Here is a 24,212-nt window from a genome sequence, read left to right on the forward strand (position 1 = left end):
CACCATCTGGGAGCTGAAAATGCAATTTGGAAAATCAGACAATGGGTTTTCTGTGCACCAGTTTACCAAATTAAAAAATACTTTAAAAATAGTTGTTTTCAATGTCAGGAAAATGACTTATTTAATACTTGAGGGGGAAATGGCTTCTGATCTACAACAGAAAAGTTTCTCAGCATTCTTTTCAAATTCTACAGCTCTGTTCATGATTATATATTGGAACAAATGTTTGAATTGATTATAAGGTTCACTCTGCTTAAGTCCTCAGTTCATGCACTTACAGAAACAAGTCAGCATGCACACACAAAGAATGACAAGTATGTTCAGTGTTTCACTGTGATCATATGGCTCCTTTTCAATCATCTGTGCATGTGTTAGTTTTTTACTGCAACATGAGCAACATACATCATTATGTGTGTCGGTCAGTTTTAAATGTGTTAAACACAAAGGGCTGAGGGTTACATATTGTTATATATACAGCATAGCTTAATGAAAGCTGGAATTTGTTTGGTAAATCAGAAAATGTTAAAATCAGAAGCTAGTTTTTCAGGAAAAAAAAGCTCCATTTATCTTCAACTGGAAATTTCCTTGGCCAAGCAATGTAGAATTCAGATTTTGAGGTTTGGCTTTGCTTTTCTGTGGTCAAACCCCTTATGTGCCCTCATTTTGTGTAACACTGAAATCAGAGCACAACTCTCACCTCTGCAGAGTACACAGAGAAGCCAGAAGCCAGCCTGGACCACAGGGTCATCCAATATCCCCTAGGAATTAATTTTTTGCAATGAGGGTAGTGGAACACTGGAGCAGAGGTGGTGGATGCCCCATCCCTGGAAACATTCAAGGCCAGGTTGGACGAGGCTCTGAGTAACCTGATCTGAGTGGAGATGTCCCTGCTCCTTGCAGGGGGATTGGACTAGATGACCTTTAAAGGTCCCTTCCAACCCAAACCATTCCCCCAAACCATTCCCCGATTGTATGACTTTATGAATTGTCACCCAAGGCCCAGCAGCCGGCAACAGTTGAGGGCCAGCAGTGCCCTTCTGCCAGGAGTGCGTAAGAAAAAGCAGCCGGAGAAGGGTTCCTTCTGAAGAACAAACCTGGGCTGGAGCAGCCGAGGGCACCGCCGTGCAGTGACCGAGGGCCGTTCTTTCCCCAGACGCGGCCCAACGCCGCTGCGGCCACCCTGCTGCCGCCGCCTCAGCCCCGGCCGCGGCGGTGGAGCGGCCGCAGGGGGCGGGTCGCAGCGGCAGGAGAGGCACCGCCTTCCCGCCCGCCTGCCACTGCGGGGCCGGGGTCTGAGAAGGAGAAGCGGTAGCCGGTCCTCCTGACGGGCGGGAGGAGGTGAGCGACGCCGGGGCCGGGGCCAGGACGGGAGGGGAGGGGGCCCCATCCCCGCCGGGCTCCTCCGTAGGGCACCCGTGCCCGCCGTCTCCCCGCGGAGGTTTCCCCGCTGCCCCTTGCCGTGGCAGCGGGCTCCAGCCCCTGTCTCCGGGCAGGCTCTGGCGGGCCTGGTGGTGTCGGGGTCTCCTCCGGAGCGGGTCGGGCAGCGGCGCTGGCTGCGGCCGGGCCCCCGGCAGCCTGGCGGTGGCGCGGAGCCGGGGTGCCTCCTCCCCGCGGCGGCCGGGCCTGGCAGCGCTGCCCCAGCTCTGCCCGCGGGGCGGCGGGCCGGGCGATGGGGTCGCCGCCCTTGTCACGGGCGATGTTATCGTTGCAGCTGGAGATGCCGGCCAGGACCTGGGCCCCGCCGAGCTCCTCTGGGGTGGACACTCGCATCGCGCTGCCGCCCGTCCGCCTGCTCGGGGGGCACCGGCCTGCACCCGGCGCCCGGCTAGCCCCTCGCCTCTGCCCTCACCCCGTAAGTTCCCGCCCGAGCAGGTCGTCCCGAATTCAGTGACTGCCCGGCTTTCTGTCTGTTCGTTTGTCTCCTCCAGTAGTTATTTTTCCAAGAGCAGTTTTTCACGTTGGTGGCACCTTCTGGCTGACATAGCTCCGTAGTGTTTTCTTAGCTTATCTAAGGGCAAATGTCAAATTTATGTTGCTTCTACTGTTTTTTTTTTATTATTTGTGAAGCCAGATATTTGTAAAAGAAGGTTCATTTTGTTGCAGTCTGTTCCTTAATAATCCACCTTAGCTACTTCTTGTCTGCCTAGACGTTACTAAAGCTTTTTACACCATTTCCCACCACATTCTCCTGGAGAAACTGTCTGCTGATGGCTTGAATGGGTGTACTCTTCGCTGGGTAAAAAACTGGCTGGATGGCTGAGCCCAGAGAGTTGTGGTGAATGGAGTTAGATCCACTTGGTGGCTGGTCACAAGTGGTGTTCCCCAGGGCTCAGTCTTGGGGCCAGTTCTGTTTAATATCTTTATCAATGATCTGGACAAGGGGATCGTGTGCAACCTCAGTAAGTTTGCAGATGACACCAAGCTGGGCAGGAGTGTTGTTCTGTCTCAGTGTAGAAAGGCTCTACAGAGAGACCTGGACAGGCTGGACTGATGGGCCGAGGTCAATTGTATGAGGTTCAACAAGGCCAAGTGCTGGGTCCTGCACTTCGGTCACAACAACCCCAGGCAATGCTACAGGCTTGGGGAAGAATGGCTGGAAAGCTGCCTGGTGGAAAAGGACAAGGGGATGTTGGACACAGCTAACTGAATATGAGCCAGCAGTGTGCCCGGTGGCCAAAAGCATCCTGGCTTGTATCAGAAACAGTGTGGCCAGCAGGAGTAGGGAAGTGATTGTCCCCCTGTACTCAGAACTGGTGAGGCTGCACCTCAAATACTGTGTTTAGTTTTGGGCCCCTCGCTACAAAAAAAGACATTGAGGTGCTGGAGCATATCCAAAGAAGGCCAATGAAGCTGGTGAACAGTCTAGAGCAAAAGTCTTATGAGGAGCAGCTGAGGGAACTGGGATTGTTTAATCTGGAGAAAAGGAGGCTCAGGGGAGACCTTATCTCTCCCTACGACTACCTGAAAGGAGGTCTAGTAAGGTGGGTGTTGGTCTCTTCTCCCAAGTAACTAGTGATAGGGCAAGAGGAAATGGCCTCAAGTTGCGTCAGGGGAGGTTTCGATTGGATGTTAGGAAGAAATTTCGTTACTGAAAGAGTGGTCAAGCATTGGAACAGGCTGCCCAGGGAAGTGGCTGAGTCACCATGCCTGGAGGTGTTCAAAAAACATGTAGATGTGGTGCTTAGGGACATGGTTTAGTGGTGGACTTGGCTCTGTTAATGATTGGATGTGATGATCTTAAAGATCTTTTCTAACCTAAACAATTCTGTAATTCTGTGATTCTTATCACCTACTTCCCATCTATTTATAAATTGGTTGCTCAATAACTTGATGTAAAATCTGTCTAGAGGCTGAAGTTAGACTAACAAGTCTGCTTTCCTCAGTCCTCCTCCTCCTCTCTTTTAGAGGTGTGTGGTAGTCTCCCTCTCTTGTCCTCTCAGAGTACTTAAGATGTCACTTTGATCAGCATTTTAAGCATCAAGAGTGGATTTCATAAGTGTCTGCTGACTTGAAAATCTTTATCTTATCTTTAACTTTATCCTTTACTCCTAACTTACCTTTTTCCACTTTGACCTCACCTTCTGTCTCCCTGTAAAAGGAATTTCAGTAAATAGCTGTTCACAATTAACCTTTCTGCTGAGGGCTGAAATAAAGAAGACATTTAACACTTTGTCCTACTTTGTGTCACCTATAATTTGTTCCTTTTCCTCTTAAGTTGTAAACCTTGCCTTCTTTCTGTCTTTTATTGTATTTGTGGAACCTTTGCTTGTTACACTTTATGTCCTTCACTAGTTATGTCATTTCTGTACCATTGCTGTTCTGTTTTTATCCCTACATGGTAGCACTGCCTCTTCATACTGTTCCTTAGCCATGCACACCCCACTTTTTTTCACTTTTTTGTGATTTTTCAGGTCATTAAAGCTCTCCTGATGCAGTTAAAACAGTCTTAAACATTCTCTTTCCTCTGAATTGCTATTGTGCATTTAATATAGTAACTTTCAGTAACTGTCAGCTCTCTGATCTCTTCCGTCTCTTGCATTATTTGCCCACCTGTCTACCTGTTCGCTGAAGTTTTTTTTATGAAGTCTTTAGTTTATTCTTTTCCTTACACTCTGCTTTCCTTAGAAGAAGCAGTGAGAAACTTTGGCTGGTGGGCCAAGTTAAGCTCAACAGAGCAATTCATCACGTCCAAATCCTTGGTGCCCACTATCCTAAGGATCCTTTGGACAAAAACTGAAAGTAGGCTGCAGTATGGTTAAATGGTACTGGTTGTCCATTTCCTCATGGCGGTTCCCTTTCTATCCCAAAGTTTTGCAGCACCTTCATGTCACATGGCATGAACTGAAATGGGCCTCTGTAATCACGTGGTGAAACCATACGTGTTCTGTCATATCCAGTTGATTTGTATCTCTTACCTGATTCTCTTTGCATTCCTGGATGTGAGCCCATCATGGTACAGGAAATATTGGTATTTTGGTCATGTGTTGGATACATTTCAGGTCACATGGTAAGAAATAAATCAGTATTTCTTCAGTGCAGGCATAAAATCTATGTGGTCTGTCTCTGCCAGAAAGATTCACTGTTAAAATCTTTTCTTAGAATACTGATTTTTATGGTCACTTTCACAGATTGTTTTCTGTCTTTACAGTCTCAGGCAAGTTTCGTGAGTTCTCCCCTTCTAGTCAAAGCTAAAATTAAGAGCCCACTCTTCTAGTAGCTGCCTCCAATTTCTGAAATACAAAGCTACTTTTAATTGTGGGAGATTGTTCACCACACATACTGTATTCCTAGCCCATGGTTGTGTAAAGTCCTCCACCGGTGATTAGTTCATTCAGTTCCTCCTTTCTATGTGGTCTTGTTGTTGATGGCTCCCAAGACATGGTTTCTCTTTGCGCCTTCTTAGCCTGCTTTTCCTCATTGCTTCCTTCATTTTCACAACTCACTCCTGTTCTACAGTGCAGAACCACTTATGTCATAACTGTGATTTCATGTGAAGACTTCCCCCCTGGGAGTTGTTTTGTTGGGGGTTTTTTTTATGTATTTTTGTCTTTGTTACAGTTTTACTGCAATTCTGTCCAAAGCTATAACAATATTTCTTTTAATTTTCTGTAAGCTTTAGCCTCTGTTCTTCTTCAAAACCTCCTTTACTGCACTGAATTTGAGTCCTGAAACTCTTTTCCCTTTTATTATTGCATAAAATCTATCTCTTCCTGCCATTAGCCTTTTGTGGAATGCTGTCCCATGTGTTTGTCTCCAGGATTTATCTTCTCTGCTTGGTGAGAAAAATTCTGTTAGGCATATTTGGGACCCGTGGCCTTGAGTCTTTCACCTTTGCACCCACAGTTAATCCTTATACATCCATGGCCAGATGTAGCAGTCTGACCCAGCAGCATCATTAGTGATCTCATGAACAGGCCTTGACAAATTTCCCTTGTTGTCTTTGCCATTGGATCCATGTGTGCCGCCCATTTCCCCAGCTGACAGGTGAGGATATCAGACAGATGTCTGTGTCGTGGTGGTAGCCATGACATTTGCAGCTTTGAGACTTTTGCATCCCTTTCTTCCTGGCCAATATAGGATACCACGATAATAACCTGCATACGCTTTTAATGGAATTCAACTTCTATGAACTCACTGTCCTTATGCCAGCCACAGGCCAGCTATCTCTACCTTCTAATATTTTCTGTAATTACCCAGTTTTCCTTACATGTTTCTTCTCATTATTCCATTGACCATTAGTTTCAGGAGCACAAGGTTATCTTGTGGTCTAGTATTCTGGGGCAGTGAAAGGTAGGGAATAGGAGAAGATGGAAAAAATATCATTTGCTTCTGTAACTATATTATTGAAGTCTTTGAAGTATTTTATGTTTCTCTTTGTATTAGTGACACTTTGCAACACAAAATTGATTAGCATGTACTTTATTAAGGAGAAAATATAACTTAAAACTTAGAACCACATATTTTGCTCCCAGAAATGTTTGTGGATTCTGATGTCTTGTAAAATTGTATGATGCCGCATTTTTCTCTCTGTTGCTTTCTCCTTTCTTTTTTCTTTTTTAAAGAAGTCATTGTAGGTTTGGTGTCTTGGAAGTATGGAATCAATCTCTATGATGGGAAGTCCTAAGAACCTCAATGAAACTTTTCTACCAAATGTTGCCAATGGCATCAAGGACACCAGTAAGATCACAATAGGCATCATTGGAAGTGGAGACTTTGCTAAGTCATTGACAATTAGGCTTATCAGATGCGGGTACCACGTGGTTGTAGGAAGCAGAAACCCTAAACTTGCTGCCGAATTCTTTCCCCATGTGGTTGATGTCACTCACCATGAAGATGCAGTAGCAAAAACAAACATCATTTTTGTAGCCATACACAGAGAACATTATGCCTCTTTGTGGGACCTCAAGCATTTACTTACTGGTAAAATTCTGATTGACGTCAGCAATAATACAAGAGTGGACCAATATCCAGACTCCAATGCAGAGTATCTGGCATCACTTTTCCCGGATTCCCTGATTGTCAAAGGATTCAATGTTGTTTCAGCTTGGTCACTGCAGTTAGGACCAAAGGATGCCAGCAGACAGGTAAATGTTGTATTTGTATTAATTTAACTTGTTCATAAGATGAAAATGACAGGAACTGAACGTAAGCAGACAGAACTCATGGGATTCATCCTGCCTTACTTAACATACCTAAAATGTTGGGCCTTTAGTTTAAGTTTTAGTAGGAAATAAAACTTTCAGACTCTAGTTCATCCTCTGTAAGACGTATAGAGTAAGTGGTCCACATTGTCCTCTGGGATGCTTGTTTATCTTCCAAGATTGTAGAGGAAATGTGGATACTAGCTTGGACTAGACAGCTGACCTTTAGATAACTACAGACAGAAGAGGGAAATTGGGTCTTAATGCCTTCTGTAGGAAATGTGTTAATTTTTATCTTTTTGCTCTATACAGGGATAGAGGCAGTCTTTCCCAGTATATTTTTGTTTCAGTATTGGTTTACACGGAGTGACCTATTGAAAGAGATGCACAGAAATCTGAGGTCCTGAACGCAGGGCTCAGGAGTCAGCTGTTCTAAAAACGCTTGCATACAACATAACGGCAAAGTGAATGAAAGAAATTACCTACCTTTCAGAATGCTTCAAGATCATGAATATGAGGAAACAGGAGGAGGCACATATGTTTCTAAATGATCATTCATCTGATCCAGGGCTGCTTGGGAACATCATGTTCAAATTCCTTTCCAGTATGTTCCCCAAATCCATCCTGCATATAGAAAAGGCAGCTTTATGTTTGTCATGCTTTGCTGAAGTGATACAAAGGATTTAAGCCTATGCAGGAGCCCAGTCCTTCACGGCTTTATGGAGTCTGAGAAAGGCATGAGAAATGACTGGTGTAACGTGACTACTGGAGATTAAATTGCATTTTCTTACGCTTCAGGTAGATTTTAAATGGAATGCAATTAATATAGAATTGGCAGAATTTTAAAAATACCGTACTATTCTTATCCCTTTTCAGAATGGCACTGCGCTATAAGTAATTAACTTCTGTCAAAACTGATCATGTTTGCTGTAATGTAGATGATCAGCAAACAGTGTTGGCCAAACTATAGCCTACTGTAAATTTTAAAGGAACTTTAAAGTAATTGTAGCAGTGCCTTTCTTTCACTATATAATAAACTGATCTTTAGATGGAGTTTTTATTTGGCTGCTAGTTTTTGTCTTTTTGTTAAACATTTAATTTTTGCGGAAATTTGAATTGTAAAATCAAGCTAAAATTGTTGTACATTGAGAGATTACACAGTTCTCTGCTTTGCATTCTGTTTATGCTACAGCTGTTTTAGCATCATCATTCAAGATTTCTGTATTTTTGAGAGACTTGTGATTTTGTGAAATGCTTTTAGCCACTGTTTCAAGTTGAATCCAGTCCTGTAGACATTTCAGTGTGAAGGGTTTCAGTGTGCAGATTACCAGGTCATCCACCGTCAGCTCATTCTTAACTCCAAGAAAAAGCCAATTTTATTTTGGTTACTCAGTTGCTAAATCAGTGTGCATATTTTCACTTCGACTGGATTTGTGTATGGTTTCATCCTCATCTTGATGATATAAGCTGGGATAACAGTATACAGTGTTAGCAGCAGTAGTGCTGTGATTTTGTCCTGGAGGCCCTTAAGGGTTTTTTTGTGGTTGGTTTGGTTTTTTTTTAACCTTTGAATCTCTTTCACTAACTACAGACAACTGTCTTGACTTTCCCAACAGGTCTATATATGCAGTAACAACGTGCAGGCTCGCCATCAAGTTATTGAGCTTGCCCGTCAGCTCAGTTTTATTCCTATTGATTTGGGGGCATTGTCATCTTCAAGGGAGATTGAAAACTTACCTCTGCGACTCTTCACACTGTGGAAGGGGCCTGTGGTGATTGCCATTAGCCTGGCGACATTTTTCTTCATCTATTCGTTCGTCAGAGATGTAATCCATCCATACGTGAGAAATCAGCAGAGTGACTTTTACAAGATCCCCATTGAGATTGTGAACAAGACTCTACCAATTGTTGCAATCACTTTACTTTCTCTAGTGTATTTATCAGGACTTATTGCAGCTGCTTATCAGCTTTACTATGGTACTAAGTACAGGCGATTTCCACCTTGGCTGGACAACTGGCTCCAGTGTCGAAAGCAGCTTGGACTGCTCAGTTTTTTTTTTGCAGCAGTGCATGTGGCGTACAGCCTCTGCTTACCTATGAGGAGATCAGAGCGATACTTGTTCCTCAATATGGCATATCAACAGGTAAGCCAGTCTTCAGTTCAGGAAGCCAAAAATGGCTTGGCTGTATGTGTATGGCTCATGAGTACAAGATGTAGAATCATAGAATCATAGAATGGTTAGGGTTGGAAAGGACCTTCAAAAGTCATCTAGTCCTAACCCCCTGCAAGGATCAGGGACATCCCCAACTAGATCAGGTTGCTCAGAGCCTCATCCAGCCTGGCCTTGAACGTTTCCAGGGATGGGGCTTCCACCACCTCTCTGGGCAACCTGTTCCAGTGTTCTATAACTCGCATTGTACTAATTTTTTTCCTAATATCCAATCTAAATCTACCTCCCCCTATTTTAAAACCATTACCCCTCGTCCTATCACAACAGGCCCTACGAACAGCCTCTCCCCATCTTTCTTGTAGGCCCCCTTGAGGTACTGGAAGACCGCTATCAGGTCTCCCCAGAGCCTCCTCTTCTCCAGGCTGAACAGCCCCAACTCTCTCAGCCTGTCCTCATAGGAAAGGTTCTCCAGCCCTCTGATCATCTTTGTGGCCCTCCTCTGGATCTTCTCCAACTGGTCCATGTCCTTCTTGTGTTGGGGGCTCCAGAACTGGACACAGTACTCCAGGTGGGGTCTCACCAAGGCAGAGCAGAGAGGGAGAATCACCTCCCTCGACCTGCTGGCCACGCTCCTCTTGATGCAGCCCAGGATGCGGTTGGCCTTCTGGGCCACAAGAGCATATGGCTGGCTCATGTTGAGCTTCTCGTCCGCCAGCACTCCCAAGTCCTTCTCCTCAGGGCTGCTCTCAATCCATTCCCCGCCCAGCCTGTATTTGTGCCTGGGATTGCCACAACCCAGGTACAGGACCTTGCACTTGGCCTGGTTGAACTTCATGAGGTTGGCACGGGCCCACCTCTCCAGTCTGTCAAGGTTCCTCTGGATGGCATCCCTCCCTTCCAGCGTGTCAACAGCACCACACAACTTGGTGTCATCGGCGAACTTGCTGAGGGTGCACTCTATCCCACTGTCCATGTCACCAACAAAGATGCTGAACAGGGCCGGGCCCAACACGAACCCCTGAGGGACACCACTTGTGACCGGTCTCCACTTGGACATCGAGCCGTTGATCACCACTCTGAGTTCGGCCATTCAGCCAACTCCTTATCCAACTCCTTATATATGTTTTCTTCATCTGTTCCACTGTTTTCAGCAGAGAATGTTATGGGTTATTTTATGTATAGCTAGTGCCAAGTAAGAAGAGAGACTAAAAGAAACATCTGTGCATTGTGCTTACCTCATGGGTCAAGCTGCACTCTAGTTTGTGTGGTAGGGGGAATCAAAGATGTGTCCTACTTAAATCTCTGATAGTAATACGCACAAGGAGAACGTAGGATAGACAGGATAAGAGCAACAGCAGGAAACCTCTGAGTTTCTGAGGTATGTGACTCTTTGTGTATACTTAACATATGGGGGAAGCATGCATATCATAAGTGCATTTACAAGTGTGAAAAAAGTATATAGGTAGTTACTGTAATAATGCTTACAGATGCATCTATGTTTACGAAAAGAAAATGCTGTTACTTTGTATCATTTTGGACCAGTGGTAAAAATGTTTTATTCATTAAAAAATCTATTAATGTCATCTATGACAGGCAATAGAAATTGACTCACAGTTCCCAGGAGCAATTGGTCTTGCATAACCCTGAAACAATCTCCAACAAATCTTTTGTCCTTTAGAAGAGAGTCTGATAGTCCTGTCTGTCAGTGAAGTAGCTTATTGTCACCTTTAAAGTGCAGAAAAGCAGCTTTGCCGTTCAGCACATAAAATCTTCAGGAAGGAGAGGTGGGATGGAAGAGAAGGAAAAGCAAACTAAGGAAATAAAATCAAATGGAACAAATTAACGGGGATTGGATCCATAAATTCTAAAACAGCTAGCATGGAAAATGGAACTTATGAGAAAGGCAGAAGAGCAAAACTATAAAAGGCAGCAAGAAACTGTAATTGTTCACACTTAGTATTAATAAAGGACCCACTGATACTTCTACTAAGAAATTATCTTGGTTTTAATAATATTGTAGAACTCTCACTTACTAATATTCCTAGTGAACCTTTTTCAAGACATGCCGTATCACAATAGTTCACCTGAAAGTGGAAAAATAATGTAATATCCAAGCCTCTTGATTGTTAAGGACAGGAGTGGTTTCTTTTTTCTGGTAAAGCTCTCCAGCAAGAACAAGCTTGGATGTGTCTGATGTCAACAGTGGAAGAGGCAAAATAACTTGAACTCAGCCTAGGGAGCGGAAGCAAAACCAGGAAATGATGCTAAACTATTTCTGAGTGTAGCAGACTTAAAACAAATTGCAGGTTTACACAATTTATGTTGAGAATGTAATTTTCCAGGGTCTGAAGAACACAGCTACTTTTCTACAGCCTATACGAATGCACAGATTTATCTAGTTTTATAACATAATTTTTATAAATAGTATATAATGTTACATTTTTGTTTAACAACTCGTCTAAGTTTCCATGTTTAACATATCAGTGGTAAGGAAATAGTTGTTTTTCTCCAAGACATGAGGAAACCTCTGAAGTATCTGACCCTATTTTATAGTTGTCCCTTGACTGTAGACTTTTACTCGGCAAAATAACTTCTGTTCATGTTTTTAATATTCTGTAGAATAAAGGGCATCTTTTCTGCTCTTTCATCAGGTTCATGCAAATGTTGAAAATTCTTGGAATGAGGAAGAAGTGTGGCGAATTGAAATGTATATCTCCTTTGGAATAATGAGTCTTGGATTGCTTTCTCTGCTGGCAGTAACTTCCATCCCTTCAGTAAACAGTGCCTTAAACTGGAGGGAGTTCAGTTTTATTCAGGTATGTTACTTTTTAAAAAGGAATTAATTAAGAATTCCTGCATGATTTTGGTCATCATCATGGTGATGATGATGAAGAAAAACACATTGCAATATGATGGGAGCTTTTTTTTTTTCTCTTTCTGTTAAGTTAATAAAAACAACATATCCTTATTCAGCATATATATTACCGTGAAGGCACATTAAGCGTTTAATGAGAACTGAAATAGGAATTTGCATTTTACAGTTCTTGGTCTTAAATAACCAACAGAGCTAAGACCAAATGAGCACTAATCTATTCCTTTTCCGTTGTTAGAATTTCTTGCTAAATTCAAATTAGATAAATTTGGACAAACTTACAAAAGGCAATGATGCTGATGAGATACGACTATATGTAGATGCACACAACTGTTAAAATTGAAGACTTAATTTGTCCTGCAGGATTTGCCCTCTGACAGCCATGGTGTTATTGATTCAGTTTTACTTCCCCTCCACTGTGTGGGAATTAATACAGTTCTCAACTGTGTTATTCCCATTAGCTGAAAATGCCTATTAGTAAAATATGAAGCTTTGTTTATTAAAAGGAGAGGCTTTTCCAGGTCCTGGCATCCCTTCTGCTGCCCCGCTTCCTTAGATAAATATCTACTGCAGGCATAACCAGCATAAAGTACTGAGCAATAAGGCTTTAATAAAGGCCTTAATGTTTGCTTCCAAGTAAAACTGCCATTAGTTTTAGGTAGCAGTCAGTGATAAGAAACTTTATTAGTATTCGGTCTTGTGATAAATTTCCTAAGTGTGTACAGGCAGTTTTGGGTTTGATTTTGTTTTGTTTTGTTCTGTGACTTTGGATTCAGTATTCTAGTCTTAACTCTCTCCTGATTAACAGTTTTTCAACATAGCCACTGGAATAATATTGCCTAATTCTTAGTGCTGTCACAGTTTACAAATTCCTACCTTCAGAACACAGGCACTGACTTTACTGTTCAGGGCTTGGGTTGCACTTCATAATTTACAGACATTTTAAAGGCAGTGATGGGGAACACTTCTTTGGCTCTAGTTGTCAGAGGTCCTCCGTCTGTAGAGTAATGTCTTCCTAGGGTTTCCATTGGTGTAACACTCCAGGTACGCCTACAAAATTTTGCTGAAACATTTGTCAAATTAGAGTTCCCCTGACAGAACTGTTTATTCTTGCTCATGGTTTTGAACCTTCAGAAGGAGCAGATAACGCATTTTGTAGTGTTACAACAACCCTGCCACCCAGAGCTCTCTGTGCAGGGACAATAGTACTGCTGTTGGGTGATGTAAAACGTTAGTGCAAAAGAGAAAAACATGTATTCACGCATGAGTGAGGTGATGTCTTTATCCAATAATGACTTCCAGCCACAAACCCAGTATTTGTGTCTTATTTTTCTTTACTCAAATTTCCAAATTTCATACTTGTGTGACTGAGTCAAAACCCACCCCACAATGATGTGTCTACAAGGGCATTTTTTATTGTGTCATATTTACTGCAGTTATTTCCACTGTAACTAAAGTAAAAACAGTTCCAAATTTATGAACTTCAGTGAATCATTTGTCAGTTTTTTGAGGAATTTAACTGGGAACAAGTTACTTGCTCTGGAAGCATGTTACAGTTGATACTACATTACATGCTGAATAGAACTGGTATTGGTAATTAGTTATGATCATTTCCAATTTTAATCACAAAAAGTATTGAACTACTAAAAATTTCCTTAAAGTTAGTGATTATTAAAGGTACTTTACTTTGTCATTAATTACTTCTCAGGATGTGAGTTTTTTTTCATTTAGTTATTTGTCCTTCAAAAAAGTCCTCTTGCTCTATTCAATCAGAAAACAGACTTTCAGCAATCCCTCACTAAAGTAAAAGGAGTCTGCATTTCTGCACAAGCTTCATTGTATCCAGTGTGCAAGTAGGACAGACAAAACACCATAATATTTAGTGTCTTTTATTTTTCTTCTACTGAAGTGCAATGTGATGAAGTGAATTTGAACTTAATTTTCTCAATCTTCTCTAAGTCAGGGGAACAAACAGTGGAACTATTGGCCCATTTTTTTTAACTGAGAAAAGCAGTACATCTCTAGCTTTAGTCCTGAATCTCAGATGATTTGGCACAATAATCACTGAACTTGTTTTGTATCTGACAGATGAAGAATAAGTCAGTCAGCACACTCAGCCAGTTTCTCACCTCAGGACTTCCCACTGGGAACAACATACTATTGCTTGCTCGTCTTAGTAACTACAGTTTCATCAAAATAAGGCTCTGGCCTCCTCTAAAGAGTTTTACTACTAAAACATATTAAGTCTTGAGACCTACTAGGAAAATCTGAGTTTAGGACTAACAAGTTAACATATAAAGCATAGACTATTTTGTAGCTTTGTTCCAGTAGTACAAGCCCAGACCAGTTTCTCCCCTACCTACAGTGGTTCAAACAAACCTCTACCACAGTCTTCCTAGTAGTATAAAGAAACCCCAGTTGAGAATGTTTTTGCCCAGAAGTCATTGCTGTCTTTGATATCCTCAGTTATTTTGGAGATGCTTCCATCTGACCTAACCTGGTTTCACAATAAGGGTGTCAGCATCCCCAAAAATTCCAGCCTGCTTTATCAAGGGAAAAGGACTTTGAGAGGAGAAGCAGTGCAGGGTTCTTCCTTCAGAGTATGAATATGAATGAAGTGAGATATGAGAAAGTTGAATAGTGATGCAAAAGGAAATTACCGTGTCAGCCCTATTAGGAGCTAAGAGACGAGCAGAAAACTTGGAGTTGCTGCAGTACAGAGCTGACCACCATGCAAAACAAATATCTGATTGCTTCATCATGATTCAGAGAGAAACATAACATCCAGATGGAGGAGCCACAGAACCAGACAGTGATTAAGAGTTTGCTCAGTAGGAGATCCTAGATGATGGACACTCAGCATGAAGCTTTGCAGGCATCTTAACATGACCCAGAGTTGGAGCTTACTGAAGGAAGAAACAAGGAAGAAGCTGGGGCTGATAAACCAATGCATCAGTTTTCTTAAATGTCACTTCAGTACTTTTTTTTTTCTCTTCTAAATGTATTTGGATAAGGAACAGAGATAGATATGGGCAAGAAAAAAGAAATAAAAAAGAATTTGTCAGAGCAGGCAGAGTAACTAGCCTAAACCAACACACTGCAAATAGATAAAGACATTTATTGAAACCAGTCCTTGAGTGTTCACATAAAATACGTGGAAATGGAGAATGTTATCTGCAAGCAGTGCTGCACTGGGTCCTTCACTCTTCTGAAGAAAGTTAAACTGTAAATATATAATGTAAGCACAAATGACTGCTGCTTTTGTTTTCCAGTCTAAGAGGCCAAGTCCAAAGCACATAATTCAAAGTGGCAATGGACAGAGCAAACTGGCTTTGAAAGCTGAGCTTTATGTTTCTTAGCAAAAATGTGCACAAATCTGCTATTTGACTAGTAGGAAGCTGATCTTTTTGTAAACATTCCTTTTGTCTGCTAGTACAATCCTAAAGTTTTTTTTGAGATAGTATTACAAAAACTTTTATTGCACACACACTTTGAGGAAGAGCTGTCCTGCCTTGGTTCTCCCACAAGAACAGGATAGTTTTCCCCCAGAGTAAAGAAGAATGAGTCCTGAGTATTTAGCAAGTTTATGGGTAAGATTCCAGTCAGAATTCCTACAGCCTGTTTATAAGGTTAGCAGTATCCTGTTACTGGGGGAATCTGAAGTATAACCTTGCATAAACGTAGGGTTTGGAAAATACCTTTTGTATATATAAATTGCTTGGAACTACTTGACTGTTGTGAAGGTAGAAATTACTGAAGCAGATTTGTCCCACAACAAATTTGTGTCTATATATGTACATCTTCTTGGTAACATTTTAGGGATTTTTCTCCTGCATCTTTTCCACTCCTCTAACATTTTTTTTGGCCCCAGACAATGCCAGTTTGTCCAGTTTATCAGTGGCCTTTGCTGGGAATCTCCCACATCGGCTAAAAACTTTGTTTGATTGGGGGGAAAAAAAAAAAAACAAACAAACCAAAACAAAACAAAAAACACCAAAACAGGGAAGACATAGAAAAAAGCTGAAAGATTGAGGAGTCCATACAAAATGTGCTAATCTATTACTCCACTTCCAGGAAACACAGTATTATGGAAGACAAGGAAATAAAGCAACCAAAGATGTTCTTCCCCTTTTCCCAGCAGCCATCCTAGAGCCTAGGCAAGGATTCCCAAGACTTAAAACTAATATTACTACTCACTCACCAGTGTGAATTTAGCAGAGAAGGAAAAGTATCCCTTCTTGCTGCTTTCAAAAGTCCTCTGCTCTTAAAGAAGCTAGCATCCTGTGCCTGTCCTGGCCTTCCTGTGGTAACATTAGTGTAAGTCATCTTCCAGCTGTCTTAGACATACTCATCCCTTTCTTTTTGTGTCTTAAGAAGCTAGGAAAGGATGACAGAAATGCAATATGTATATGCCATCTGAAGCATGACTACATTTGAGGAAATCCGTTGTCTTTAATCCCTGTATTCCCTCTTCCACAGTCATAAACTTGTGCAGAAGAAAATAACCTTGCATACCTGAATGATAGCACCTCTCTCATTTTCTAGCAATTAATAACTCCCACAGCACAATCATCATCTATTTCTCAGTAATTGAAACATCTTTCACATTAGCATCCATAGAGGTGGTCAGCTTTGGAATATGGCTTTCTGACACTACCGTGGGCCAAGATTTGTAGTATGATCCAGTGCTATCAACTGATTTTATTTCTACTGTTCAGCTGCCAAACAGTGCCTTTTCCTGCACTAGCTGATGTCTTTTTGTCCAAGCCTGCTTCAGTCAGTTCTGAGTTTCCTCATTTTACTACTGTACAGCCATTGCTGTAGTCTGTGAACATTTGCAGATACAGAAAAATCAAATCTTTATAACAAACACTGAAGTTTTGTACTGACACAGCCTCCTGCAGTGGGCTTTTACTTAAGTAGCAAAGGCAGCAAGTCTTGCTTGTACTTCTGGAAAAGTCATTGTCAGTAGCTGCAAGCTGGGATAAATGCTCTTAATGGAACTTTCTAGTACAGATCTGCCCTGACTAAACAAACCAAAGACTGCAGAATGCTAAGCTGTGTGGAGGACATCCTCCTTCTAGCTAAGTGGTGTTATTACCAGCACAGAAATGCACAGAAATTAAGGGCCTGGTAGAAGAAAATGCCATAAGTAGCTGACAGAAGCTCCTATAGGAGTCTCTGTTGTCAGATTTTTACATGAGTGGTTTAAGTGGTCCAGTACATACTAGCACATGCCTTACCAACACTTCAAAGAAACATATGGCAACATATTTTCACAGGGCAAAAAAGAGAACTTAATAGAGGTGCATCATATGTTTTTCTTGTCCTTGTGCTGTTAGTTCAAAATGTACTGATAAATATGCTGATGTGCTTCTTGGCTTCCATTTTGACCATTAGATAGAAAGACATACACAGATGTCTCAAAACTGTGGTTTGCAGATGGGATTTAAATAATCATTAAAAATTTAAAAAAAAAAATTGGGAAGAATCTGTATAACATTTCCCTCCTGTTTCTTTTTCAAGAATTGTTACAGTTCTCATCAGTAAGCCTGTTGAAGAAATGAAGGATATGATTCACTTGTGCCCTTTTCCCTGCTGGCAGTCAAATAATAGCAATGAACTCAGGACAGTCATACCAGCAAAAATCTGCAATAACATATTCAAACATGAGGTTTTATAGTATTGTTTGCTGTCAAAATTTCTTACCAGAGCTTCCGTTCAGCCACTGCATATGGCATTTTCATATCCATAAGTGGTTATCTGATTCTTCTCTTTCCTGTGGAATATTTTGGGAGCAAATTGTTCTTTTAAAAAAAAAGCATATCTAAAATGTACCAACATGGCTCTGAAACCATTGGCAAAAAAATGCATACATATTGGCAAGTTAAAAAACATGGTACCAATCTCTAGAAATTAATAGAAGTGTTTTCCTTTTTATATCATGATATCTCTGAATTCTTGTAAATTATATTAGCTTAGACATTCTCCTTTTCCTAGAAACTGGTTAGTCTTGAAGTAGAAATAATTAATTCTTTCACTAACTATTACAATTCTTAGGCTGCATTTTTCTTTGCCTCTCCGTTTACTGGAATTAAACCAAAACTTGGTAGTCAGTTACCTTTCTTCATATGCATTCTCTGTTTCAATGATTTTCTACAAATGTTTCCCAACCAAGTTAGTCATTACATCAGCTTTGGCCAAAAAGAGTTTTTCTTCATTAGATCATCATCAGAATTCAAAGCATAGTAGTCTTTTTTTCACCATGGCTTGGGAAAGTCAAGGTTAATACATTTAACTCAAGTCTACAGAGCTATACAACTGCAAGGTTCTTAAAAGGGCAGGTTCGCATGCCCTAGATTACGTGATAAGAAGTCCTCTGCAGGGTGCTGAGGGAACCTTCTCCTTCACATTTCATCCAATGCTACCTGTTCATCTTAAACTGCATCATTGCCGTGTGCCATTACGCCCAAGTCTTGCAGTCCAGATATTCCCATTAACCAGTAGGCATCCCGTTAACCAGTAGGCGACAGATGATAGAGAAAGGTAAGGAATGGTTTCTGCTAACTTGACAAGTGGGTGTAGGCCATTGTGAGGAAGAAGCAAACTGCACCTCTCAGAGAGATAAAAATCTGGAGTGTTAGGCCCAGTTCTCTTCCAGCAGAATTGCATTGTTTCATAATCATGAATCATAATCGTAATCATCAGTCCACCCTCATAGTTAAGAAACAGTGAACTTGATTTCTAATCACAAATCATGTTTTTCCAGTAACTTCACTGGGATTGTTCTTTATTTGCATACATATCCTGGAGTTGACTTCCATTACTTAGAATTTGGGCAAACATCATCTTCATTTGAAGATGAAGCTTTGACTAAGGCCTGCAGATGCTAGCAGAGGTATGTTGTAAATCAGTGTTCAGTTCAGTCTGTAGTTTTCAGAACATGTAAAGTTAAAACCACATAGTGCTAATTTGAAATAGTATATAGGTAAGAGATTTTAACATGATGTCTAATAGAATTATTAAAATAATGGATTAGAGCTGTCAGATGAAGGGCTGAGTACTATTATATCTTCTTTTACCCATTTTCTCTTTTTTCACAGTCTACACTTGGATATGTTGCTCTGCTCATAAGTACTTTCCATGTACTGATTTACGGATGGAAAAGAGCTTTTGAAGAAGAGTATTACAGATTTTATACACCACCAAATTTTGTTCTTGCTCTTGTTCTACCTTCCATTGTCATTCTAGGTAAGATCATTTTACTTTTTCCATGTGTAAGTAGGAAACTGAGGAGAATTCGAAGAGGATGGGAGAAAAGCCATGTTATAGAAGAAGCAAGTGGATCTGTTCCACATCTCTCTCCAGAAAGGATAACTGTGATGTGATGTGATGTGATGATAGACTAATATTTGTTTGCACTGTTGTAGATGTTCGCGGGGGGGTGGGGGGGTGTATTTTTAGGAGTTTAGTTAAAGTATAAGTAAAGTCACTGTGGACTTGCTTGGCATATAGTACAAGCTCTCAACCAAACTATGAGAAATGTGTAACTAGAAGACTACTACTTCAGGTAACTACAAAAATATTTTTGTTTGGAATTACAGAGGGCAGTTGATTATGAAATCAGAATTTTTTAATGCTCCTTTGCACAGTTATATCATAACAGTATTTTATTACAACCGTGCTTTCCATATATTTCTTTGACTTAGAGCATACATGTCAGAGTGCTATGTATTAATACTACATTTTCTGGGCAGTATTTCTTTTATTAAAACCACACTTCTGGTTGGTGAGTTTGGAATATAGACTAATAGAGTTAATAATTTAGAAAATAATCATGTTTTTGAAACACCTTAAGTTAATTTGTAATGATATGTTGCACATGCACAGCATATTTATTTGTGTGCGTTTTACACCATTCCATTTTTTGAATATGCAACCCAGTTTCAGTTATGGTGTAATTGTGCATCTTGTAAGCAGATGGTATTGTACTAACAGGGTCATTTTTTTTCAAAGTATCACATAGGATACTTTGACATATCCTTATTTCCATACATCATATGGATTTCCATGCATCACAAGGATTTTAGACCTTTGACATATCCTTATTTCCATACAGCATATAATGAAAATTCAAAACAGTGTTATACATGTATAGAAAGACTTGCAGCTATGTGTGCAAACAACTAGGTTTTGATTTTAGAGTGATTTTGAATTATCAGAAAATACTTTAAAAAAAAAAAAGCTGAGAAATCTGCAACAATAAAAATCCATTTTCACTGTGAAGCTTCCAGTATGTTGGTACAACAGGGAAGCATCACAATACTCATGTTCTCTATGTTTTTACACTGGAGTTTCAGTTACTATATATAAATTTCCCAGAGTCTGTCTTAAAGTCTAATTATCTTTTTGTGCAAATCCAATCTTCTATTTTTATATAAAAGTCTTACTTTTACAACAAGTGTCTCTGGGATATACCTGATTTTTTGAGAAACAGAATTATTATTCTTATACTTAAAAATGAATTTAAAACTTGATATTTGCATTTCCTGTGGGATTCACAAGAACATTCACAACTATTTATTACTACTGTTTAGTCAGATTCTACTATTCTCTAAAAAAATAGCCAAACTCAACTCATACCTTCAGGCTGTTCCTGCTTAATTAGCAAAAGCTTTATTTCAGTAAATCAGAATGTGTATTTGGTCCTAATTTTCTTTACTTGTATGAAATTATATTTTTCTTATCTGTATTTGCATTATTTGGGATCTCTGACTTTCTTAACTGAACCTTCACTTCTTATTTATTACTTTGCAAGAATTTGTCATCGATATGATACATCAGACATATGCAGTACTTAAGCTTGAATTTATCTTTAAATATCACTAGTCCTGTAAATCTCATTATCTCTGTAATGAAACCAGCAACTCCATAGAACAAGAAGAATGTAGAGTCAAACTCTGCCCTCAGTTACACCAGCCTAACTCTAAAGAGTTCACGTTAGTTGTTCTTAATTTCATTTCAAATTCAAAAAATATACAATTTTATTTTCATTGTAGTATCCTTATTCCTTATATCCTTATTCCATTTTAAAATTTCCTTAAACATATTTTGTATTGAATGAGAAGTGCATTCTTTTTTAAAATGGAGGTTTGTGAAAACTTAAAAAAAAAAATATTCAACTGTATTTCATGTGTGTCAACAGAACTTTGAGAAGTTTTTTTCAGTTCACAAATTTTCAATTTCAAATAGTTGGAAAACTCAGTTTTATCCTCCTTTTTAAGCAAGGGGGAAGCAATTGTAAAGAAAAAATTCATTTTATTTCACCTTTTTTTTGAAAAGTAAATGATAATAACAGCTATAATTGGTCAGACTAAGGTCTTTGAGACTTGTCTCCAATAGCTGACAAATGGCAGATGCTTCCAAAAATAGGACATATGTGCAATGATTCTTCTCCTGACATAACCTCTCAGCTTCTTGGAAATCAATAATTTAGGACTTATTTGAGACAGGTGCTGCCTCTGGACTATTGCATTTAATAGCTACTTCCTCCAAAAATATCTAACTTTTTTTAGAAATTTGAAACTTTCCCAGTTTTTTACAGGAAAAGATGGAAGAGAAAAAAAAATAATAAATCTATCAAATTACCTTGAAAAGTTTGCATTCTTATTTTTTCCAAAAACAAATCAGTTAGCTTCAAGGTACTAATTTAATTGTCCCTTCTCCAATATACAGCTATTTCAGTAACACTTGTGGTAATACACAAGCACAATACTATTTTATCAGACATTCTGGACATGAAGTTAAAAACCTGGCATTACTGAAGATAGACAGGAGCCTAAACTAGTACGAATGAGATTTTCACATGGGAGTGAAAAACAAGTGACAATTACAGCTTCTAAGTGACTGTGCCTGTCTGTAAATACATTCCAATACAGAAATCTGTATATTTCTTGAAAGACTTCCAGGGTTATATGTAACTGAATTTCCTGACCTGTTTCCTGTTCCACTAGAGGGAAATATTCCATGTAGAGGGAAACCACACAAAGCTTAGGCGTTTGTGGTTCAATCCTTTAAATAAAATTAATTCAATCCTTTAAATAAAATTAATTTAAAAAATATTAGAATACACTAAAGTCTTGGTGCATTTTAATGGGATAAATACCGTGCTACATTCTACCCCAGTCCTGTGCAGAAAACCTCGTTAAAATCACTAGAATGGGATGGTATAACTGAGAGCAGAATTTCATACCTCTAAACAAATTTCGAGTAGAAACCATTACTGTTGACAATCTGATTACACTTCAAAATTAAATATGCTGCTATTATTTTACAGTAATTCTACACTCCTGTAGAATACATAATTAACATTCTTATTCCCTGCAATTGTCTAATTTGTTTGATGCAATAGCGATAATGTTGCAGAAGATGCTGTACTAATTGAAAATTACTATCAAAGTCCATATATATTGTACTGTAATGCAACCACTGACAGTATATACAGAAATGTATTCGCCCTCTTTCCTATGCAAAAAGTTATTTCATAATTAAATTTCTTCAGTAATGTTTAAACTGTTAAATTTTGAACTGCCAAAGGTGTCTGGAGAGAATAATTATGTGTTATTCCTTTTTTCAAACTGTGCGTGTAGAAAATTAAAAATGTGGTTTGATTTTATAAGTTACTTGAAAGGTTGAAATATTGAAGTATTAATAAATATATGATATTTTTAGATCAAATATATGAAGATATTTTGTGAAATATTTGTGCTGCAAAATGACATGGTTTCCTGTTAGGCTGTGTATGTACTTCCAACTGGAATAACAAGTTGAGTTGTGATTTAATATTTTGTAGTGTTCTTTAAGGACCAATTCACTCTAACAAGACACTCTTAAGTCTGAAAGTATAATGACACTCATACATTTACTACACATTATGGATCGTATCATGCATATGTTTAGTCACATAAGGAATCTTTATTCATGTGGTCAAGCACATTGATTTCTATAGAAGAACTCACATTATGACTTCTCATTGGAAAAAGACCTTAGGCTGAAAGTTTAGATTGCCTAAATAGAAACAGCTAAATTCATTTAGACATCTTAGTTACTTAGAAGAAATACCTATTCTGAGGAATAGCCTGCTATTAAAATATTTTTGTGTATCTTTATATAAATTGCTTACTGCCTAATGAAAAATGAATAATGAAATAAACTTCATTTCTGTTCATTACTGTTCAGTAAAATAAATAGTGCTTAATATGTAATACAGAACTGTACACATCATATTAGAAAATGGAGACTATGTATTTAGCAACAAGTTATTTGTTTTCTATGAATGTTAAGGTATTCTTTCTTAACGTTGTCTAAAATACAGCTCTATTACAGATTCCCTATGTGTCTTTAATTTTGTCTTACAATTCTATTAACTGTGGCAACTATGTACAAGTTAATTAAGTACCCATGTTCTTGAATTATTTAGAGATTAATTATTTTGTAATTGTTTTGCAAGTTCTTTGCATGTCTAGGTTGTAGTAATGGTTACTATGAATTGGTGCCACGTTTAACTTTTTGTTCCAACGTTGTGCATTGTTTGATGTGCCAACATGAGAAAGTACATTTATATTTTTATTTGGCATTAATTGCCTATAAAATAGTGTGTCTGTGTGTATGTGTCTATATGTTATTAGCTATACATGCTGCCCAACTAGCACTAAGGGAAATTATTAATTAATGTAAGGCAATGAGTTCCCAAGTGGCTATAAATTTCACAGGTATTAATATAATTAGGAAACAGCTTTCCTCTGAATGTGAAGATTTCCTCTGAAAGTTAGATACATCAGGTGCATAAAAATTAGACAGACTGAGTTTTCAGTATAATGTTTTCGTATATGGAGTGGTAGCGGATGCACATGCATAGTTCCTTTCAGACAGTGCATCTTCAAATACACAGGTTTTTAATTTCTTGGCTCTTCATCCTGTAGTGTTTTCTATCAATGTAACGAGTAATGTTGCAGTACTGATATTGTATCATTATACGACACTGCTTGAATTAATTCAATTCCAGCCTTTAAAATAAGTGACACAGTGGATCTGAACGATGGTCTCTGTCATTATATACTGGCTCTCATGCCTTGCTGGCAGTGTCTCGCAATGCGCTTAGTGTGTTTCCCATGTGCGATATTCTCTTTGTAGTTGTGTTTGTCAATTTGTTTGTGCTGTCTCTCTGAACAGGGCTATTATAAATTATTCGTAATGCTTTTATCTATTTTTGCATAGACTGTGTTTTACACAAAAGTCAATAAAAAGTCAATGTCAGGTATTTGGCTTTTTCTTCTGTGCTTATATGTAATAAATTTTAGCTTGCTTTTCTTTACAATATGTGTGTGCTCTGATCAACATTTTCTCTGAGAGGTAGAAGTTGGATGCAAGTTCATTAAAAAATTCTAAATGGTATTTTTTTTCTTTTGCAATGGCTGGATAACAAATATTTCACACAGACACACTGGGAAGCTATATCCCATACCCTAC

General features: G+C 39.2%; 1 protein-coding gene across 1 annotated transcript; it reads left to right on the forward strand.

Annotated features, from left to right (window-relative positions):
- Positions 1–1,313: 1,313 nt before the first annotated feature.
- STEAP2 (STEAP2 metalloreductase) lies at positions 1,314–19,072 on the forward strand. Its single transcript, XM_086741591.1, has 6 exons — positions 1,314–1,338; positions 1,712–1,852; positions 6,063–6,584; positions 8,258–8,785; positions 11,464–11,628; positions 18,788–19,072. The coding sequence occupies exons 3-6, from the start codon at positions 6,093–6,095 to the stop codon at positions 19,070–19,072; spliced, it is 1,470 nt and encodes a 489-aa protein (XP_086597717.1). The 5' UTR covers positions 1,314–1,338; positions 1,712–1,852; positions 6,063–6,092.
- Positions 19,073–24,212: the final 5,140 nt, after the last annotated feature.

Source organism: Chlamydotis macqueenii, chromosome 2 (assembly GCF_036417535.1).
Source record: "Chlamydotis macqueenii isolate bChlMac1 chromosome 2, bChlMac1.mat, whole genome shotgun sequence".
In the NCBI taxonomy this organism is placed as follows: Eukaryota; Metazoa; Chordata; class Aves; order Otidiformes; family Otididae; genus Chlamydotis; species Chlamydotis macqueenii.